The sequence below is a fragment of the Haliotis asinina genome, chromosome 5 (genome assembly GCF_037392515.1).
Source record: "Haliotis asinina isolate JCU_RB_2024 chromosome 5, JCU_Hal_asi_v2, whole genome shotgun sequence".
Classification (NCBI taxonomy): domain Eukaryota; kingdom Metazoa; phylum Mollusca; class Gastropoda; order Lepetellida; family Haliotidae; genus Haliotis; species Haliotis asinina.
In genome coordinates this window covers 72544484-72561966 of record NC_090284.1, presented here as the reverse complement: position 1 = coordinate 72561966, position 17483 = coordinate 72544484, and the positions used below count along the sequence as shown (strand labels likewise).

At 38.4% G+C, this 17483-nt stretch overlaps 1 protein-coding gene across 1 annotated transcript; it reads right to left on the bottom strand.

Annotated features, from left to right (window-relative positions):
• Window positions 1-2937: 2937 nt before the first annotated feature.
• Window positions 2938-16725, bottom strand: LOC137285218 (tether containing UBX domain for GLUT4-like). The gene is made up of 18 exons (XM_067817492.1): window positions 16628-16725; window positions 16131-16189; window positions 15378-15590; window positions 14926-15007; window positions 14313-14386; window positions 12941-13415; window positions 12181-12312; window positions 11601-11647; window positions 11392-11416; window positions 10889-10961; window positions 10282-10357; window positions 9173-9321; window positions 8603-8665; window positions 7500-7552; window positions 5356-5407; window positions 4680-4752; window positions 4293-4432; window positions 2938-4019 (listed from the first exon to the last, which is right to left on the bottom strand). Exons 1-18 carry the CDS (start codon window positions 16703-16705, stop codon window positions 4009-4011), a joined length of 1875 nt encoding a protein of 624 aa, XP_067673593.1. The 5' UTR covers window positions 16706-16725; the 3' UTR covers window positions 2938-4008.
• Window positions 16726-17483: the final 758 nt, after the last annotated feature.

The following is a 17483-nucleotide window of genomic DNA, read 5'->3' as shown; positions in this document are numbered from 1 at the left end:
GAAAATTTCGATATATGTTTTACAAATTACATGCGTTTGATTCTGTACCATTAAATGAACCATATATATGGCAAAACAACCCTATGAAAATAAATGCCTTTCTCATTTTCAACTGTTACATACATCAGTAAATGTTATTTTTAAACATGAATATGTTATTTTCAAACATGAAAGTCATAAAGTGAAAACGACAGAGAGCTTTATATAGTCCTAAATACTCAAGTTCAGTGGCGCGCCATTTTGAAAATGTCAGGTGACTGTCACGTGTATACGGTTACTACTCATGACTACTGCAGTCATCAGAAATCAGTGGGTTTGCTCGCTTTTCTTACATTAAATCCGAACCGATCTCTGCTTAAGAAATGTTTTGACGTTAGACACGGGACACAACCCCCCACTCCTCGGTTTCATGTCTCCCAGAAAATCTAAAAAACTGAAACAGGGAATAATGAATCTATGAATAAAAATCAACTGTATAATATATGGGTTTTGTTAAAGAACAAATATCCTGCCTGCAAATCTAACTAAATCTCATATTATTATAGTAGACATTCCAAATTTATGAACATGTCACAGTAACAAGACAAAAGAAATTATTGTACCAGATCAACTTTTATCCACTTTGTATGCAAAGTGTATTTTGTTCAGTTTGTGTGCAAAGTTTCACAATGTCATGTACAACTTATGGGCTAAATGAAAATGGAAGCGAAGCTGTCCATATTTAACCTGGGGAATCTTAGATCGTATATCGGTTCAAATGAAACATCGAGGTTTGAAAGACAAACTAGAGTATCCAACAAATAAACGGACACTCCGAAAAGCAGGACCCCGTAGTTCTTTCCAAATGTTCATATACTTACATGGCGCCAAAAGGCTGCGAAGCGTCACGACAACATGATGTCAGCTCAGGTGGGACAGACAGTGAGTGATACAAAATGTATATCATACAGGTACAAATATTAAAGTGTCGTTCGTTTCAGCAGCTACATAAGAATACACCATGTTTTCATTGTTAAAAGTGATACCCAGTTCAGAGTTTCGATCTGTACTCTTTCAGAATCATTAACAAATTGTGCCGACGAAAGTTACTCTGCTGCATTTACATTGGTGTCTACTGTCGTCTAAGTGATGGGGTTTTAAAATCCCTCCCTCGCCACGCGTTCCATACAGCACATGGCAGGTCCTTCCTATTGTTTGCGTGCTTTTAGCTTGAAAATAAGACAGGTTTCAGCTTTAACGCGAACTGGAAGACTCTACAGTAACACTCTCTGGCACTTACGGCTGTAACGTTTTAACGCAATGCTAACACACGTTCCAGCCTGCAACACCTTCAGCCAGGGTCGAACCTGGCAACAGGTGATCTGTGAGCACCTTCCTATATGCACCCGTGGAAGAGATCCCGAGGGAGATGCAGCCTTTTGAGAATATGTGCATGTGTGTGTGTGCGTGTTTCTGTATTTAACGAGAGTTTCAATGGTCATTTAATACTTCCTTTAATACTTTTAATTTAATATGCCAAGTGCGCTACTTCCATGGACTGTTGATCATTACCTCGAAACATTTGTTTTCCGCGTGATGACACTTCATTCATGACAAAACAACGCCAATCACTGATCTGTTTTCTTGTTTGTGACTCAGAATAACAATTGTCTTTGAGTCTGTGTTCCTTGTTCGGTTAATGTTCGTGAGTGAGTGGACAAATTATTCACAGTTGACTTCACAGAGGCACCCTGCATGTCTACCACTTGATATCCCCCAGAGTGATGCACGGTCAGAAAACTGCAAGGCGCCGGTGGGTGTCGGGAGCAGGCACATGGGAAATGTGCAAACCTAATGAAATTTAAATGAATCAAGGTTTACTTTTGACCTCCCTGACATGAGCTACGAACGTGTTGTGGAGGTAATGACCATTTTCATGCTGTTAACGTTGGACAGAAAGGTCTTTTGGCCTTGCATCTGTGAACATACGGTCACCGTGGCAGGCAGAACACCTTTACATGTTATTCATGGACTTGGCACTGGGCAGTACTACAATGACAACACTATGAAGGCACACATGGTGTTATTTTGCACCCATGCTTGCCATAAAAGGTGACTATGCTTGTCGTAAGAGGCGACTAACGGACCGGGTGGTCAGACTCTGACTTGGTTGACACGTCATCGGTTCCCAATTGTGCAGATCGATGCTCATGTTGTTGGTCACTGGATTGTCTGTTTCAGACTCAATTATTTACAGACCGCCGCCATATAGCTGGAATAAAGTAAACTCACTCACTCACTGTTATTTTTGTCCAGAAGTATTTTTTTTGTTTCAGGATGACAACGCAAGAGCACACACTGTTCATATAAAATTGTTACCTACTAAAACAGAACACAGACACCTTAATGGGGGATACTACTGAGTAATATTACTTTCCAAGCTAAATATAGGTAAAGCTAAAGGCAGCATTTGTAAAGTTGTGGTCATCTGACGTCCAACAACTCTCCCTCGGATCAACAGTATCAAATGTTAAGTCCTGTATTTCTGCAGAGAGAACTGGCCTCTAACGAAAGGCCTGAATACAGTGTATGCGCCCAGACTTAACACTGTAGCACTGAGTTCCTGGTCTCTAACGAAAGGCCTGAATACAGTGTATGCGCCCAGACTTATCACTGTAGCACAGTTCACATTAGACAAGAAAATGTCTGTAATGCAATCTATTTTCATTGGCTTACACTTCTTAATAATCACCCTTTTATTTAAATGTATATCTGCGTGCACTAAACTGTGTGGAATGCCATATGATTAACTGAAGATTCACACCAAATAAATGAGTACAATTTGTTGAACATGAACAATTTACCTTGGATCCAAAACATAAATTTCGAAAATACTTGTTGGAGGAAATAGACAGCGACAACTTAATTAATGCTACATAATGACGAAAACCATAGCAATATCACATAAACATTTATTAACAAATCAGGTTTTGTACATGGTACAAGATTACTGTCTTTTCATATTGCATCATGTCCATTATCCAATCACTGGTACCCTGTCCCCATGTGACACAGGCTCTTATTCCTCAAGGTTGTGTCAAGAATTGGTATACCTCTTAAAACATCAACATTATCCACATGTCCCAATGATAGCCTGTCTTAATTATTCTCATATCTGCATGACCATAGCTCAGACTTTATTCATATCTCCACATCATACTTGAATTGTTCCAAATTAAATCTTAAAAGGAACTTTAACAGTTTGTGTTATAATATATATTCATGAAGGTTCCTTTTCGAATTAATTATCCTTAAATTCTGAATTACTTAAATAATAGTGAAACATTTCTCATATAAACAATACTGTGCTACTCTCATCCACATTGAAATGTGAAGCTGTAATCTCAGTGTGTGTTATATGAATGTCAAGATGACCTACTTGGAACATCATGATGCAGTATTGCCAAATATTACTAAAACAATCATAAACATCTGTCATCTCAAAGCACAGTCATACCAGGTAAGTACCTTTCTTAACTAATTACTTCAATATTTGCATCTATACGTCATCTTTGCATTAACTCTGAAAATACAGTTATAGTTACCAGATGAATAATGATCTCAGTGCCTGCTACTTATAGCACTAAACTCTGTAGACAACTACACAAAATCAGCGACATTATCAGCACCACTAGGCAAGGAAATAGTTGCAGTGAGTGTCCCAAAGGTAACACCAAAAATACTTCTTGGTCCGCTAAAGAAATGACTTAGAATTACTTGTATACATCTTGAAATAATGTGCCTCAAATTATAGCTGAAAATGGAACTTGTAGAACTATTCCTCTAACTGTCAAAAGTCTTCTGCAGAACCTGTCTGGAACACTGCATCATACATGGTACATCTTCCCTGTGAGTTTCATACAGCACTGTGCCCAGGATGGTCGAAGTGATTCCCACTGTGTAAGCACTGACATCTGCAAATTCTGTAACCATCACAGACAGTCGACAGGATGATAACTATTACCATAGTTACTTCTTGCCTGCAACACAAATGTTACTTTGTTATAGGTTCTGTTCCTATAAAATGGCTATGACTTAATTCCTTTGTAACATTTACCATCCGTACACTCAGTACATCCACTCAGAGGTGAATCCAGAACACCAAAATGCGAATTGTCTTAATTCTATGCCCTTGGTGAAATCTTTGTATCAACAGTACACTGGCTATTTTTTATCACACAGATTCAACATACAGTTAAAGTTTATTGAGATTAACCCTTTAACCAACAGCAGTGTTCAACTGTTCCACTGACCAAGTTTCAACCACTTGGGAGCTTTCTCTCCAGACTTAGCCGTTGATGATGACCTTGTGCTAGATGACTCTGTTCGTGATGCTACTGCTGCTGACTTTGGACCAGCTGTTTCTGAGGAACTTGGTTCACAGCGGGGAAGGCTGAAAGGTTAAGGACATGCAATTGCTTTTCCATCCTTCATCTCACAAAGAAACATTACGTGTTGTAAAGTGTCAACTTGTTTTCAGGCATTTAGAACCCATTCTAAACAATCTCTCATTTAATTTAACACTTCCTATAGTCATTTTCAAATTTAGAAACTACGACCTTGACCAATATCCTTAAATTCATGGTAATTGGAACCCCACCACACACAATACAGGTAAGAGAGTTGTCTGAGTATTTTACCTCTTGAATGCCACTTCCTCTGCCTGTTCTCGGGTAGAGATCTCGGCCCTCACACCTTCTGAGAGATAGTGATCTGAAGACAAGGCATACATCTGATAACTCACACCTTAACAGTAGCACACATGTATCATCTAACAGAAAACCTGGGACTTATCCAGATCTGCTTAGGCACAAGTCACGGCCTAGATTTTTGAAGCTCTCTTAGCGCTAAGATAGTCATAAGTTAATGTTAATGTATGGCACTTACGACTATCTTAGCGCTAAGAGAGCTTCGAAAGTCTAGGCCCCGTACATAGTATCAGTAAAAAGTTTCACATTAGAACCAAAACTTTCCACTTCTAGTTGTTAGAGATACTAATCGCTCTTGCTGAGGTGACGTAAATTTCACCAACAAAAAAAAACACAAAGCAGAAGAGGTTTAATGCTAAGTTTGCATTCCTGCATTCATTGGTTTAGAAATACTTTTGAATTTATGAAAATATAAATCTCTAAAATCATCCACATTTTAAACAAAACAGCTTCGCATTTTCAAACTGTTTCCATGTTTGATGAGCTAAATATATACCTGAAAGTAATTAGATTGATCAATGATGTCCATAATCTTTAAGAGCTGGTTCAAGAATGTAAAACAAACAGCTTATCCTTTTCCAGATGTCAAGCATGTATCAATATGTACCTTTGGCAACGTCACAGCCGAAGTAGACACGTGTAGCTGGGACAAGGTGAGCCTGTAGGACAAGAGTAGAGACCAGATCAAGAGGTATTACATGCAGTTCCTTATCCTAGGTCTCTCAACATCTAATCATCGAAGTAATCCTGGATCTCTTGTGCATTAAAGATGGGCAACACTATAAGTTGTTCACTGGTCTCGAAGTGGACATGGGTTGATGCACCCTTGATGTTTGTTTATGTTCCCTGAGCCAGAATTAATCTTGAATTGTCTGAAGAACAGGTACATATCATTTTGTAGCCATTGCTAGATTTTGCTCACACACATAAGTCCATTTACATTCACAAAATGTCTTTAACTGCTGTACATCATACAAAATTCAGTGTTATTTGAGACAAGAAATTACTACCTTGAAGTACCAAATGACTTCAGCATTCCCAGCATTGTACACAGAAAACATGTAAGCAGGATACATTGAAAAGTAAAAGAAGAGCACTAAGACATTCAGAGAGTGATATTTATGAGTGAATAAGTTTAGTTTTCCGCCGCACTCAGCAATATTCAAACTATATGGTGGTGGTCTGTAAATAATCAAGACCAGACAATCCAGTGACCACCATCATGAACATTGATCTATGCAAATGGGAACCGATGACGTGTCAACCAAGTCAGTCAGCGAGCCAGACCACCCGATCCTGTTATTCACCTCTTGCGATAAGCATAGTTTGTGGCAAGCATGGGTTGCTGGTCCATCCCGGATCTTCATTGTCAGCGACATTTATGTGTGAGGTAAGATAAATGTATGTGCAGAACAAAGTTATCAAATAGATCCATGTGCAATTAATACCCTTACTCAAGACCTTGTTTGTCCAGTAAACCAAGTCAATTACTGCTGGCAATGTTCATAGAGAACTTAAATGTAATACATGTACATGTTTATGACCTGACTGTTATTTGCTAACTTGCCCATACTTAGGAGATAAACATCATGTGATGGCCAATTTCCGGGTGTTATAGAGTATTTGAAGCACGGGAATGCATTTGGAACCGACGGAAATTGGCCAACACATGATGTTTATCGACACTGTAAACAAAAAAGTAAACCAAAGGGGTTTTACTGTCTGCACTCGTTTACATCGAGTAGGGGTACAGCAGTGAAGTGTCATCAGCTGGCCGTATCAGCTGGCCGCATCAGCTGGTTCCCATGGTAGCATCTGGAGTTGCTCATTTGTGACGTCATTCTAACTTTACGTCACAATATGATTTGAATGACGTCACCACCGTTGATGACACAACAAAACAATTGTTTGCATGTCAATATGCGGTGAATAGTCTTGCACTTTCCGGGAATCTAATACCATTTGATCATGTTTTTCGACCAATCAGGTTACAGAACACAGTAACTTTTGGTTTACAATTGAAGATAAACTTATGACAGCTTTATATAACATGGCCCACAGGAGTTTCATAGCGTAATGTGTTATATAAATAATACTACTAATAACATCTGTCTCTTTTGACAGCAATGTGATCGGCAAGATACTGGAAAAGCATGCTAAATATGTGGAACTTGCCTTGGAAATGTCTTTCTTTGCATCTCAAGTACACTGTCATCAGGCTACCCATTATTCTTTGTGCCATTTGGTACCTCCTGACCTCTTGGTGCAGATCAGGAGTGAGTGAGTGAGTGAGTTTGGTTTTACGCTGCTTCTAGCAATATTCCTGCGATATCACGGTGGGGGAGACCAGAAAATGGGCCTCACACATTGTACCTATGTAGGGAGCAAAACCCGGGTCTTCGGAGTGATGAGCGAATGCTTTAACCACTAGGCTACCCCACCGCCCCGTGCAGATCAGGAGAGTGCCCAGGTTCTCCACCTGGGGCACAGCTCTGTGCTTTCGACAATCTGAGTAATGTAGAAGCCTACATATATTCTCTGAAAAGTTCTTGGTGGGTTCGTCTAGGCAGCATTTCCTGGGAGAAGTAGTCCCATTCGCTGTCTGGGCTGCATGTATTGGCAGCAAGGTCCCTGAGCTCATGATGAGCCTTACCAAGCTGACTCTACCAGGATCATCTGAACCTTCTCCTCTGCATACTACTTTTAATCTGCAAAACATCATAGATATCATAACATCAATAATATCCTCACCTCTATGAGAGTGGAGCTCCTGTCTTTAAGAACACACTTTGGAGGAGTTGTATCTGTAAACAAAGACATATCACATGATCAAAATATAATAGTTCCCAAATTTTGTATACATATACTAGTGGGAGTCAGCAATTTAGCGATTTTGAAAATAGAACTATTATTACATTAAAAATTATGCTTGAAGATTGGTGGGGGGAAGAAAGAGAAAGGAGTCACTGATTTTGTACATGACATGTAGGAGGGTCACATACTATGAACATGAACGTTATTGGAGGTCATTTACATTGTACATGCTTCTTCATAAGAACCAAAATCATTTCCCCTAGCCATAAATTATGCATGGTACCTTAGTGCCTTTCAAAAAACACACATTATGAAATAATTGTATCATTACGAAAATATGAACTTCAACCACGTGAGAAATGTTTTCTCTATCTTCTCATGATGACTGTGATTTATTTTCAACATGTTTAAAACAGATGAAATTACCATGTGTTCAGTGATCATTTTCAGGGTGCTTCAGTTAGTTTTTTACATAAGAGTGAATGAGGTTTTATGCCACTTTTAGCTACATTCCAGCAATATCACGACAGGGGACACAAGAAATGGGCTCCACACATTGTACCCATGTGGGGAATCAAATACAAGTCTTCAGGGTCACGAGTGGAGGCTTTTACCATTCCTGTACCCAACCTCTCAGTAGAAGCTGGTTGTGTTCAGTAGTTCACAGTGAAATATTGAAGCGATTATTAAAATTAAAACCTGAACCTTCTCATTTCAATATTACTCACGCTTCTATGCTTTTTCATTTCAATATTTGGCAGCAGGGAGTTGATACTCACTTGTTACTCTGGTCTTAGGAGAGTGTTGTCTTTCAGTAAGAAATACACATTTCCTACTTGAACACAATAGTTTCTCGTGGCCTCAGGTGACAGATGTAAGATTCTGTCATGACCACTCACTTCCAGTAATAAGTAACCAGCTTGAAATACAGTTTTGAAATGCACACACACATGCATCCAAACACACACAAATTGAAAACGTGACGCTAAACCACTACAAAACATTCATGCATTGAGATGGTGAAGAAGGCGATAACTTACAGAGGTAAAATGGAGTTGTTTTGTCCTGGAGATGTTCTTTCACAAACTTCTGAACAGCAAACACTGCAAGAACATAAAACAAGGCATTACCTTTAACATGTCTCTGACTTATCAGCCATATATTAGGAACTCTATGCAGCAAGTATTTCATTCAGATTAATCACAGTCACAACATTCAGACTAGGAAATCAACACGGATATCTTAGAGTAAGACAGTACTTGTCTTAGCATCGTGGTGATATGGAATGCAATGAACATGGGACATCTACTTATAAGTCAGAATAGAGTGAGTGAGTGAGTGAGTGAGTGTTGCTTAACACCTCATCATTGGTTTTGCAGCTATTTGTGGTGAGAAAATTTAATCTGAATCTGAAGACAATACAAGTCCTATCCAACCAACTGATCACCAAGTCCTATTCAACCAACTGGTAACCAAGTCATATTCAACTAACTGACCACCATGTCCTATCCAACCACCTCACCATCGAGTCCTATGCAACTATCTAATCAACAAGTACTCCCAACCAACTGATCACAAAGCCCAAGCCTACCCTGACAACTCTCACTGACCTGTTTCACGTGGTCTGAACATCCCCTGTAGCACCAGTTTGTCCGGGAACTGTACCCGGATGACCACCTTCTTGTACTTGCTATATCGCTCCTCCAGCCTGGCCTGCCTCATGGACTGTGTCATCAGGGGGGCGTCGGCCAGGTTTTCCCTGCAGCACAGGGTGTATTGATGAATGTAGACATTTCATCTATATGTGTCACTTCTCTCATCTTTACTATGTATGTCTAGACTTACACTATGTTACACACAAACCTATTAGGTATTTACCCATAACAGTTGATCTAGCTGTAACATTTGGTATCAAAATCTCCAAATCATCATCAGCATCATCACAAGCTAAAAGAAAAAGGGACTGTTTGTAATGCATTTGTATAAATACTTCTCACTTCCTTTCCAAAACTAAGTGAGTGGATGTATAATGCTCCACCATGTACATTAATACATCCACAATCTCTTTCACAATTAGGTAGATAACAATTCTCCAAGAGTTGCATGGACTTGCAATAATAACCTAATAACTGGAAATGCAACATATGTCAAATTTGGAATTTCACTTTCTTAGTACAGTACAAATTCTAGTACTGTTTTGGTTGAGACTTTGTGTGCCTGACTCTGAGGGTGCGGGTTCGAATCCCGGATGGGACTCAATCAAAACAGTACTAGAATTTATACTGTACTATGAAAGACAAACCCCAAATATGACATGTTGCATCTGACCACTTTTTAAATGGCATCGTGTAATCATAATATCTAGAACATACTCAGCATGCCTATCAACAGGAAAAAAGAAGGAACCGACATACATAATACCTGCCTAGCTAAGAGTGATGAAAAAATATTTCGTAGGTCGGTACTTTTGTCATTTATGTACAGTTGAATGAATGCAAAAGACTCAAAAGATATCAAATAGCACCTTCATTCTCTCATATTACTATAGTCAATAGGTTGTTCTTTGACTTCTTTAAGTGGTATATATCCAGAAACATACAAAACGTATTGAGCAGTTTATCAATGAAGGACAATCCTGTAATTATTCATCATCTCTACTCACATGTAATACCCAGCAGCCCTTTTTCTGGACTTCAGATAACTAGAGACATTGACTTACACATTTTTCTGGAGGTCAGTCATCATTTTCCGAACGTCTGCATCAGTAACTTCAAAGAAGTCATCAGGAAGATCATCTGTAAAAGGAGTCAAACTACTGCAACATGCAATGATAGCAACAGCACCTACAGTCTGTGAAAGGAGTCTAATTACTGTTACCATAACAACAGCACGTAAAGTCAGTCTTCATTTAATTAGTTTTTATTGCACAGGCCAATTAGCGTTTGACAGACTTAAAATTAACCACAAACAAGTTGATAATCTTTTGGGGGTAAGAAGTTTTTAATTAGATTGCTTGGACAAAAATCTGTTAGATTATCCTGATTTGACACTACATACAATATTGACACTTACATTCACTGCAAACATCAGAGACAACAAAGAACTCTTACATAACATCACACAAATTCCTTCTGGTATCTTGCCATGGCCACTGTATTGTCCCTATTAAATTATATTGTACATTCTGGGCCAAAAACATTGAAGTCTACTGGTCACAACAATTTGCAACAAAGTTAAGCATTCATCCATGGGTGAATCTTGGTTTGGGGGGATTCGCTCAAGTTCATCATAGGTTTATGTAAAACACACTTAACAAACCCCCTTACCATTAGTCTGCCCAGGATGAGAACTACCAACTGGCTTGTCCAAGTCAAACAACACAGTTTCTCTGTCACAAGGCTGAAACACATCAGGATGAAGTTGGTTCTTGTTAACAGTACTCCTGATTAAATATCCTTTACACATTTTCATGAACTAACAAAAAAGATATAATAAAGTCCGAATGTATTCTGAACAGCCTCATGTCATCATTCAAGATGAAGAAGAGGAGATTTATGAAAATACAAGTCAAAAGTTCAAATTTCTACTTGTGGCATTTTGTCATTCCAACCTGACGTAAGCTAAATTGATCTAAAACTGTTCAGAGTATTACAACGAATACAGCTAAGTTTGTTGATAAATATATACATACATGTATATCCATGTATACATATATTTTTTCCTTTTTTAGACTACTGCTTAACAACGACATACTATTTCATTACATATTATTAACTATAAAACTGAAAATACCACCATGATCATTATGCAAGCAACATAAACAACATACCTTGAACTCCTCTCGGTCCACATCACTGAAAGAAGAAATCTGTTCAAAACATTCTGTTCTCAAATTTGCATCATTATGAATTAGACTTGACTGATGTAGAGAAATCTTACCTCCCATACTTCAGTGATCGTTATCATGCATATGACACAACATGGAAACTATAAACATAGTTAGTAAAGATTTTTTAACCATGGTTCTCGAGATCATACCTTAGCTCATTGGAGTAGACAGATTTCCCCTTGGAAGATTCTGGGAACTGTAATTATACCACATTCAAAAATGATGGTAGCAGTCAATAGACAATCATACAGACAAAATTTATTTCATTTTAAGGCCACAGGCCCATTCAATATACATAGGAATTTGTGTATAGATTTATACATGCATAATAGCAATTGCACTGAAAAATATTCATAATGTGGAATTAACTGCGTGGCTTTAAGACTCTACTGAGATATTTTCCAATTTGTTCAATAGTCTTTGTTTCCGTAGACATTAGGTTTATGAACTTGTTGAGAGTTGGTGGGTGTTGAGAGTCGGTGGATGTTGAGAGTCAGAGGGAGTTGAGAGTCAGTGGATGTAGTCAAATTATGATACCTTAAACATCTAATTCAGAAATTACATAAAATATTATGGTCACTAAGATGATTATATTATGAATCTAATACTGAAAAACTGACAAAAAAACAAGTAAGGATCAAGCAAGGGTTAATCAGATTTACTGGGTGACATTAATTCGATGTTGATTGTGGAGTTAAAGAGGAACTGAAGTTATACTGGTTGGGTCACCTTGAAATCGGCAAATTGTGGTTGTGGTAGTGCTTGTCTGGGTCTTGCAGCTGCAACATTCTGACTTGATGGCATCTGTGATGACTCCCCCATGATACGCTGCATCATTTTCTGCGCAAGTGCACGTGCCAGCTAGAGGGAGACATTTCACCAAGAGGTAACAGACTGAGTGACAAGCATGACAAGCGGACACTTTAACCACACGAGAAAATACTAGATAGTGTATGTATCTGCATGGACTATTTCTGATTAATGTCCATTCCATCTATTAAGATATAAATGCTGAACATGAGGCAAGGTAACAATAAGTATCACATTTTAATGTCATTTGGCCAGGGATTGAACCTCTCAACCTTCCACTCTCTGGGCAAAGGCTCTGTCAACATGACCATGAAGGTGAAGACCTGACGAAGAGCATCACAGCCAGTGACAGGCACTATGTAACATGATCTTTCAGAGTAAATCGTATCCAGGCACACTAGAGTCGTATGTGACCAAGATATTCAATCATGTATCATTCTGGGTATTTTTATATTGACAAAAATAGTTATGATGTATCCAAAAATTACATTTTACATAAACTATTCTGATATATATTTAGGCATAAACTCAATCAAATAGACTTATTTGTGAATATCTTGTATCGATTAGCAGTTCTAAGAGTGAGTGAGTTTACTTTTACGCCACATTTGGCAATATTCCAGCTATATTGCAGCTTGGAGTTCTAAGAACAGGGACTAGAAGAGTCAGTATGATTTACCTGTTGCTGATCTGGCGGTAAATCATTGAAATCATCTGGTGTGAATATCTCCACTCCTGGTATGTTCATACTCCGAAGCTGTTCTATGCTACTCTGTCCACTTGGATGCACTGGATCCTGGCTCTGTGCACTGTTCTGTCCTCTGTCACATATTGTATTGGAGTTACTAGTATCTCCTGTGGACACAGACATCACAGATGCAGCATTGTCCACCTCCATAGCTTCCTGACCAGATGAACTTGCTTCACTCTTTGTCTCCTTATTATCACAATTGTCTGCCTCCATATTGGATTCCAGTCTCTCTGGGATGCATCTGATGTCACCTGATGTCTGACTCTCTGATGAGGAACTCTCCTGCATTTCAGCATGTTTCCTAGCTGCTATTTCTTGAAGACGAGCCTCCTTTACTTTCTCCTTGTCTGCTTTGGCTACTAACTCCGCTATAACAGCATCTTCAACTGGTCGATGGACAAGCCTAAAAAAGTAACATTCAAATGTGACTGCTCATTGAGGGGGCTGGTAAGGGGGAACTTGTAGGACTCTTACGATTCCTGATAAGTTCATAAAACATTTTACCTGTTCCACCAGCCCCCATTTCCTGAAGTACATGTACAATTTTTTTCATGACCCCCAACCTCCACTAAAATGTGAAGGTCCAAGGTGGAACAGGTCTTCAGCAACCCATGTTTGCCATAAAAGGCAAATATGCTTGTCGTAACAGGCAGCTAATGGGATCGGGTGGTCAGGCTTGCTGCCTTGCTTGACGCATGTGAACAGATCACAGAGTGACCCTCTTGCTGTTGATCACTGGATTGTCTGGTCCAGATTATTTACAGACTGCCACCATATAGCTGGATTATTGCTGAGTGCAGTGTAAAACTCAAACCACTCGTTTACTGACTAAACTAAAAATAAATAGCAAATTAGATCATTTATTCTTATATGACTTCACTTAGCTACATATAATTGTAGGAAGTTGTGCCTGTCTTTTGCTGTTCTTTTCTTAGGACACTGTCCCTAATCTCAAACCATCCCCTAGTAACAAATGAGAAAACGGGTTTAGTTTTTCACTGCACTCAGCAATATTCTAGCTATATGTCGGCTATCTGTAAATACTCAAGCCTGGACCAGACAATCCAGTAAGCATCAACATGTGCTATTGTGATACAATGACCTGCCAACCAAGTCAGCAAGTCTACTACCCGATCATGTCAGTCACCTCTTACGACAAGCATGGATTACTGAAGATCAATTCTTACCCTGATCTTCACAGGTAGAGTAACAAATTACCCATCACTAAACAGTCAGAAGTACTGAATAAACTTTAAAGTTATACATCAATAAACACAATCCACAGTGAATCATTACATACCGTATAACAGCCCTGCCTGCTGTAAGTCCCAGTTTACGTAGGGTTGCGGACTGCAGAGCACACTCACCCACCACCTGGAAAAGCAAGCTTGTATTTGAATAAACCCCACACAAAAAAAAGTATGAACTGGTTCCATCTATTGAATAGAAAGACTAATTTGAAATAATTATATTACTTGAAACAACTATGGAACACAGTCCCGATCACTAATGATTCTGGTGAGTGAATTTAGTTTTACGCCACACTCAGCAATATTTCAGCAATATGGCAGCAGTCTGTAGATAATTGAGTCTGAACCAGATGATCAACAGCATGAACATCGTTCTATATGTATTATCCAAGTCTGCAAGTCTGAAAAACCCGATCCTGTTAGTCACCTCTTACAACAAGCATGGGAAGCTGAAGATCAATTCTAACCTGGATCTTCATAGGTAAAAATTCTAGTCATGATCATGACACCAGTGAAGGTTATTCCATAAATCATTATTCTCAATTTAGTTAGGATGGCTAGATGTCCAGATACCTGAACGAGTTATGTCTGTCCAAAACTCATCCCTACAGATAACAAGTGCACACTTCATATAATGATTTTATGACAAACTGGTTCACTGACCTCCTCTGTCATGTAGATACACACTGGATGAGCAGGAGGTGTCTGACTATTGTCAACGGCAGTCAGCTTGCCTGCATACTCACTGAAATGGGAAACAGTACCAAATAAGTATCCAGACACCAATATCCGTAACATTTTCATGACCATATACTTCTCATTATCATAAATAATGAAAAATGGTGTTATCTAATTTGAATATACTTACTCACACAAACAAAATAACCTGACCAGTTCTCACCATGACTGTATCCAATCCTCCATGCTTGAGGGTCCATCTCCCAAAATAACCTTATGTCTCTAACTATCACCAGTCTGTGTAAACGTATGGGAAACATGAGATTTGTATCACTTCATAATCACTTCATCACTGCATGGAATGATGTAAGTTGAAGCTAACACAACATCATACCCAGTGAGTTCAAGTTATTTGTTCTCCATTTCATTTCACTCACCCAGACTGTGTCTCCCAGTGTTGAAGAATTTCCCACAAGCTTGTACCAGGAAGGAAAGAATTTTGCAGCCTCTGACCTGATTCCAGTTGCAGAGCAATTCCTACATTTTCTTCTGCCCTAGACTTTTCCAGTTTTTGAAGTTCCAACTTTGCATTGTTTGGTAGGTTTGCATATCGAAAAGAGAGGCTCAAATCAAGATCCTTCCTGCCATGCCTGTCAAGCAAGTTGAATGATGTGAAAATATCACATTACATACAAAACTGTGCATATTGATAATAAACAGTTATATATATAAACTCAATGAATCCCTGTTACTTTAAGAGTTCCTAAAGTGACAATATTTTGATAAATGTGGGGTTTCTCCAATGCGAAATTTCTACAGACCATTTTTAATAACAGTTAGACATTTACCACTATTTCCTCAACATCCAGTGCCCAAGTCAACAATCTAGTGTCCAAGTCAAGTCTCTGTATAAAATATATATAAAATGGGGTATAACTTTTTTATTCTTTCTTGGAAATATAACTTTCTCTTCAAGCAAAATGAAAATAATAGTATGTTGAGGGAGATAGTATCACGCTTGTAACACAAAAGATTCTTAATGAATGCAGCGATAATATAAATGGTGTATGTACTTTGTTTTGAAAGAAAGTTACAAAACAAAACTAAAATATATTTCAATATTACCTGTATCACTGGTAAGTGTCTATAATATATTTAAATGTATCAGAGTGATTTTTTCAGGAGCTTACACAAGTTTGTAGTCTTCTGCAGGAATGAAGCCTTGCTTCTTGCACACGTCTTCAAGTACCTTGTGTTGGCAAAACTTATTAGTGTGACATCAAAAGATATTGTACAATTTGTCTCACACATTTTCAGCATAATTTCCTTAACTGAACATTAGTGACTTTAAAACAATGAAAGTATGGAGCAGTGTTTTGACAAGAACATATCCATTCGCAGCATGACTTGCCAAACTATTGCAAAATTTTAATATATTATGCAAACAATCCTGTTTTAGAGCAAATACTTGGAACCAGTGTTTAGCTAGGTTTGACAGCTCCCAAAGGTTTACATAGAAAAAGATAAATTTCCGTGATATTCTAAAAAATAATCTACACATCCGATCTTTGTTCTGACACGAAAATAAAGAAAACTTATCAGTTTCTGACACAGTTTCTTGATAATGCCATTTGGACAACAATGACAATTGTTTCAGGTAATCTTGACACTACGGTCATTAACTCACTTGTAAAAGTTTTGAATTAGGTGTGATCTTAACATTTTGACGTCGCCCATTCGGGCAAAGCACTTGCACCGTCGCCATTACTTTTCTTAGAGTTATCTGCTCTTCCTCCAGTTTGTTACACGTTTATGGATTGGCCAGTCGATTTATCGGACCCAATGGGATGTCTCGAAATATAAAGCTTTAAACAAATCGTAAACACGCGGCTGTGGCAATAGGTCGTCGCTATTTCACTCTCGTTCAGAGACCGCTGTGGCGGACTACATTTATCGCGTGGTACACCTTCTCATATCGCGCGTATTATTCCATATAACTGTTATTTTGTGTGCGCGGCGCAAAATACATTTGCGCGGCTCGCGCTCCGTCTTATCGGACCCCGATTAATGTATTTAATGCTAAAAATATTAGAATTGTAATATCAGCAATAAAAGGCTATGAAATGTTTCATTTTATTCATTCCATTTTCTTTATCCTAGTACGTGTTTCACACTGCATTATATACTGCACAAAAACAAGTTTACAGTCTATGAAAATTTTGAAATCTTGAACAATGATCGAAGTATTCAGTCACACACTAAATAAAAATTCATAGATATCAATCATAAAATACCAATATCCCAAACTTCCATTGTCCAGTAGAGAATACTTTGGCACTTGTTTAATGTCTCTGTACACTAACCTCATTGCTCAAATGTTCTCATAAATCTCTCCATAAAAATGTATATCAACATCTTATGAACACAGAAAAAATACAGTGAGACTGGGTTCCACGTTTATGTGCGTCTGCAGCCGCTATTTCTAACACAGGGGTGCATCCACACACGCTCCGACCACGGCAGCTACAATTACATATCACCAC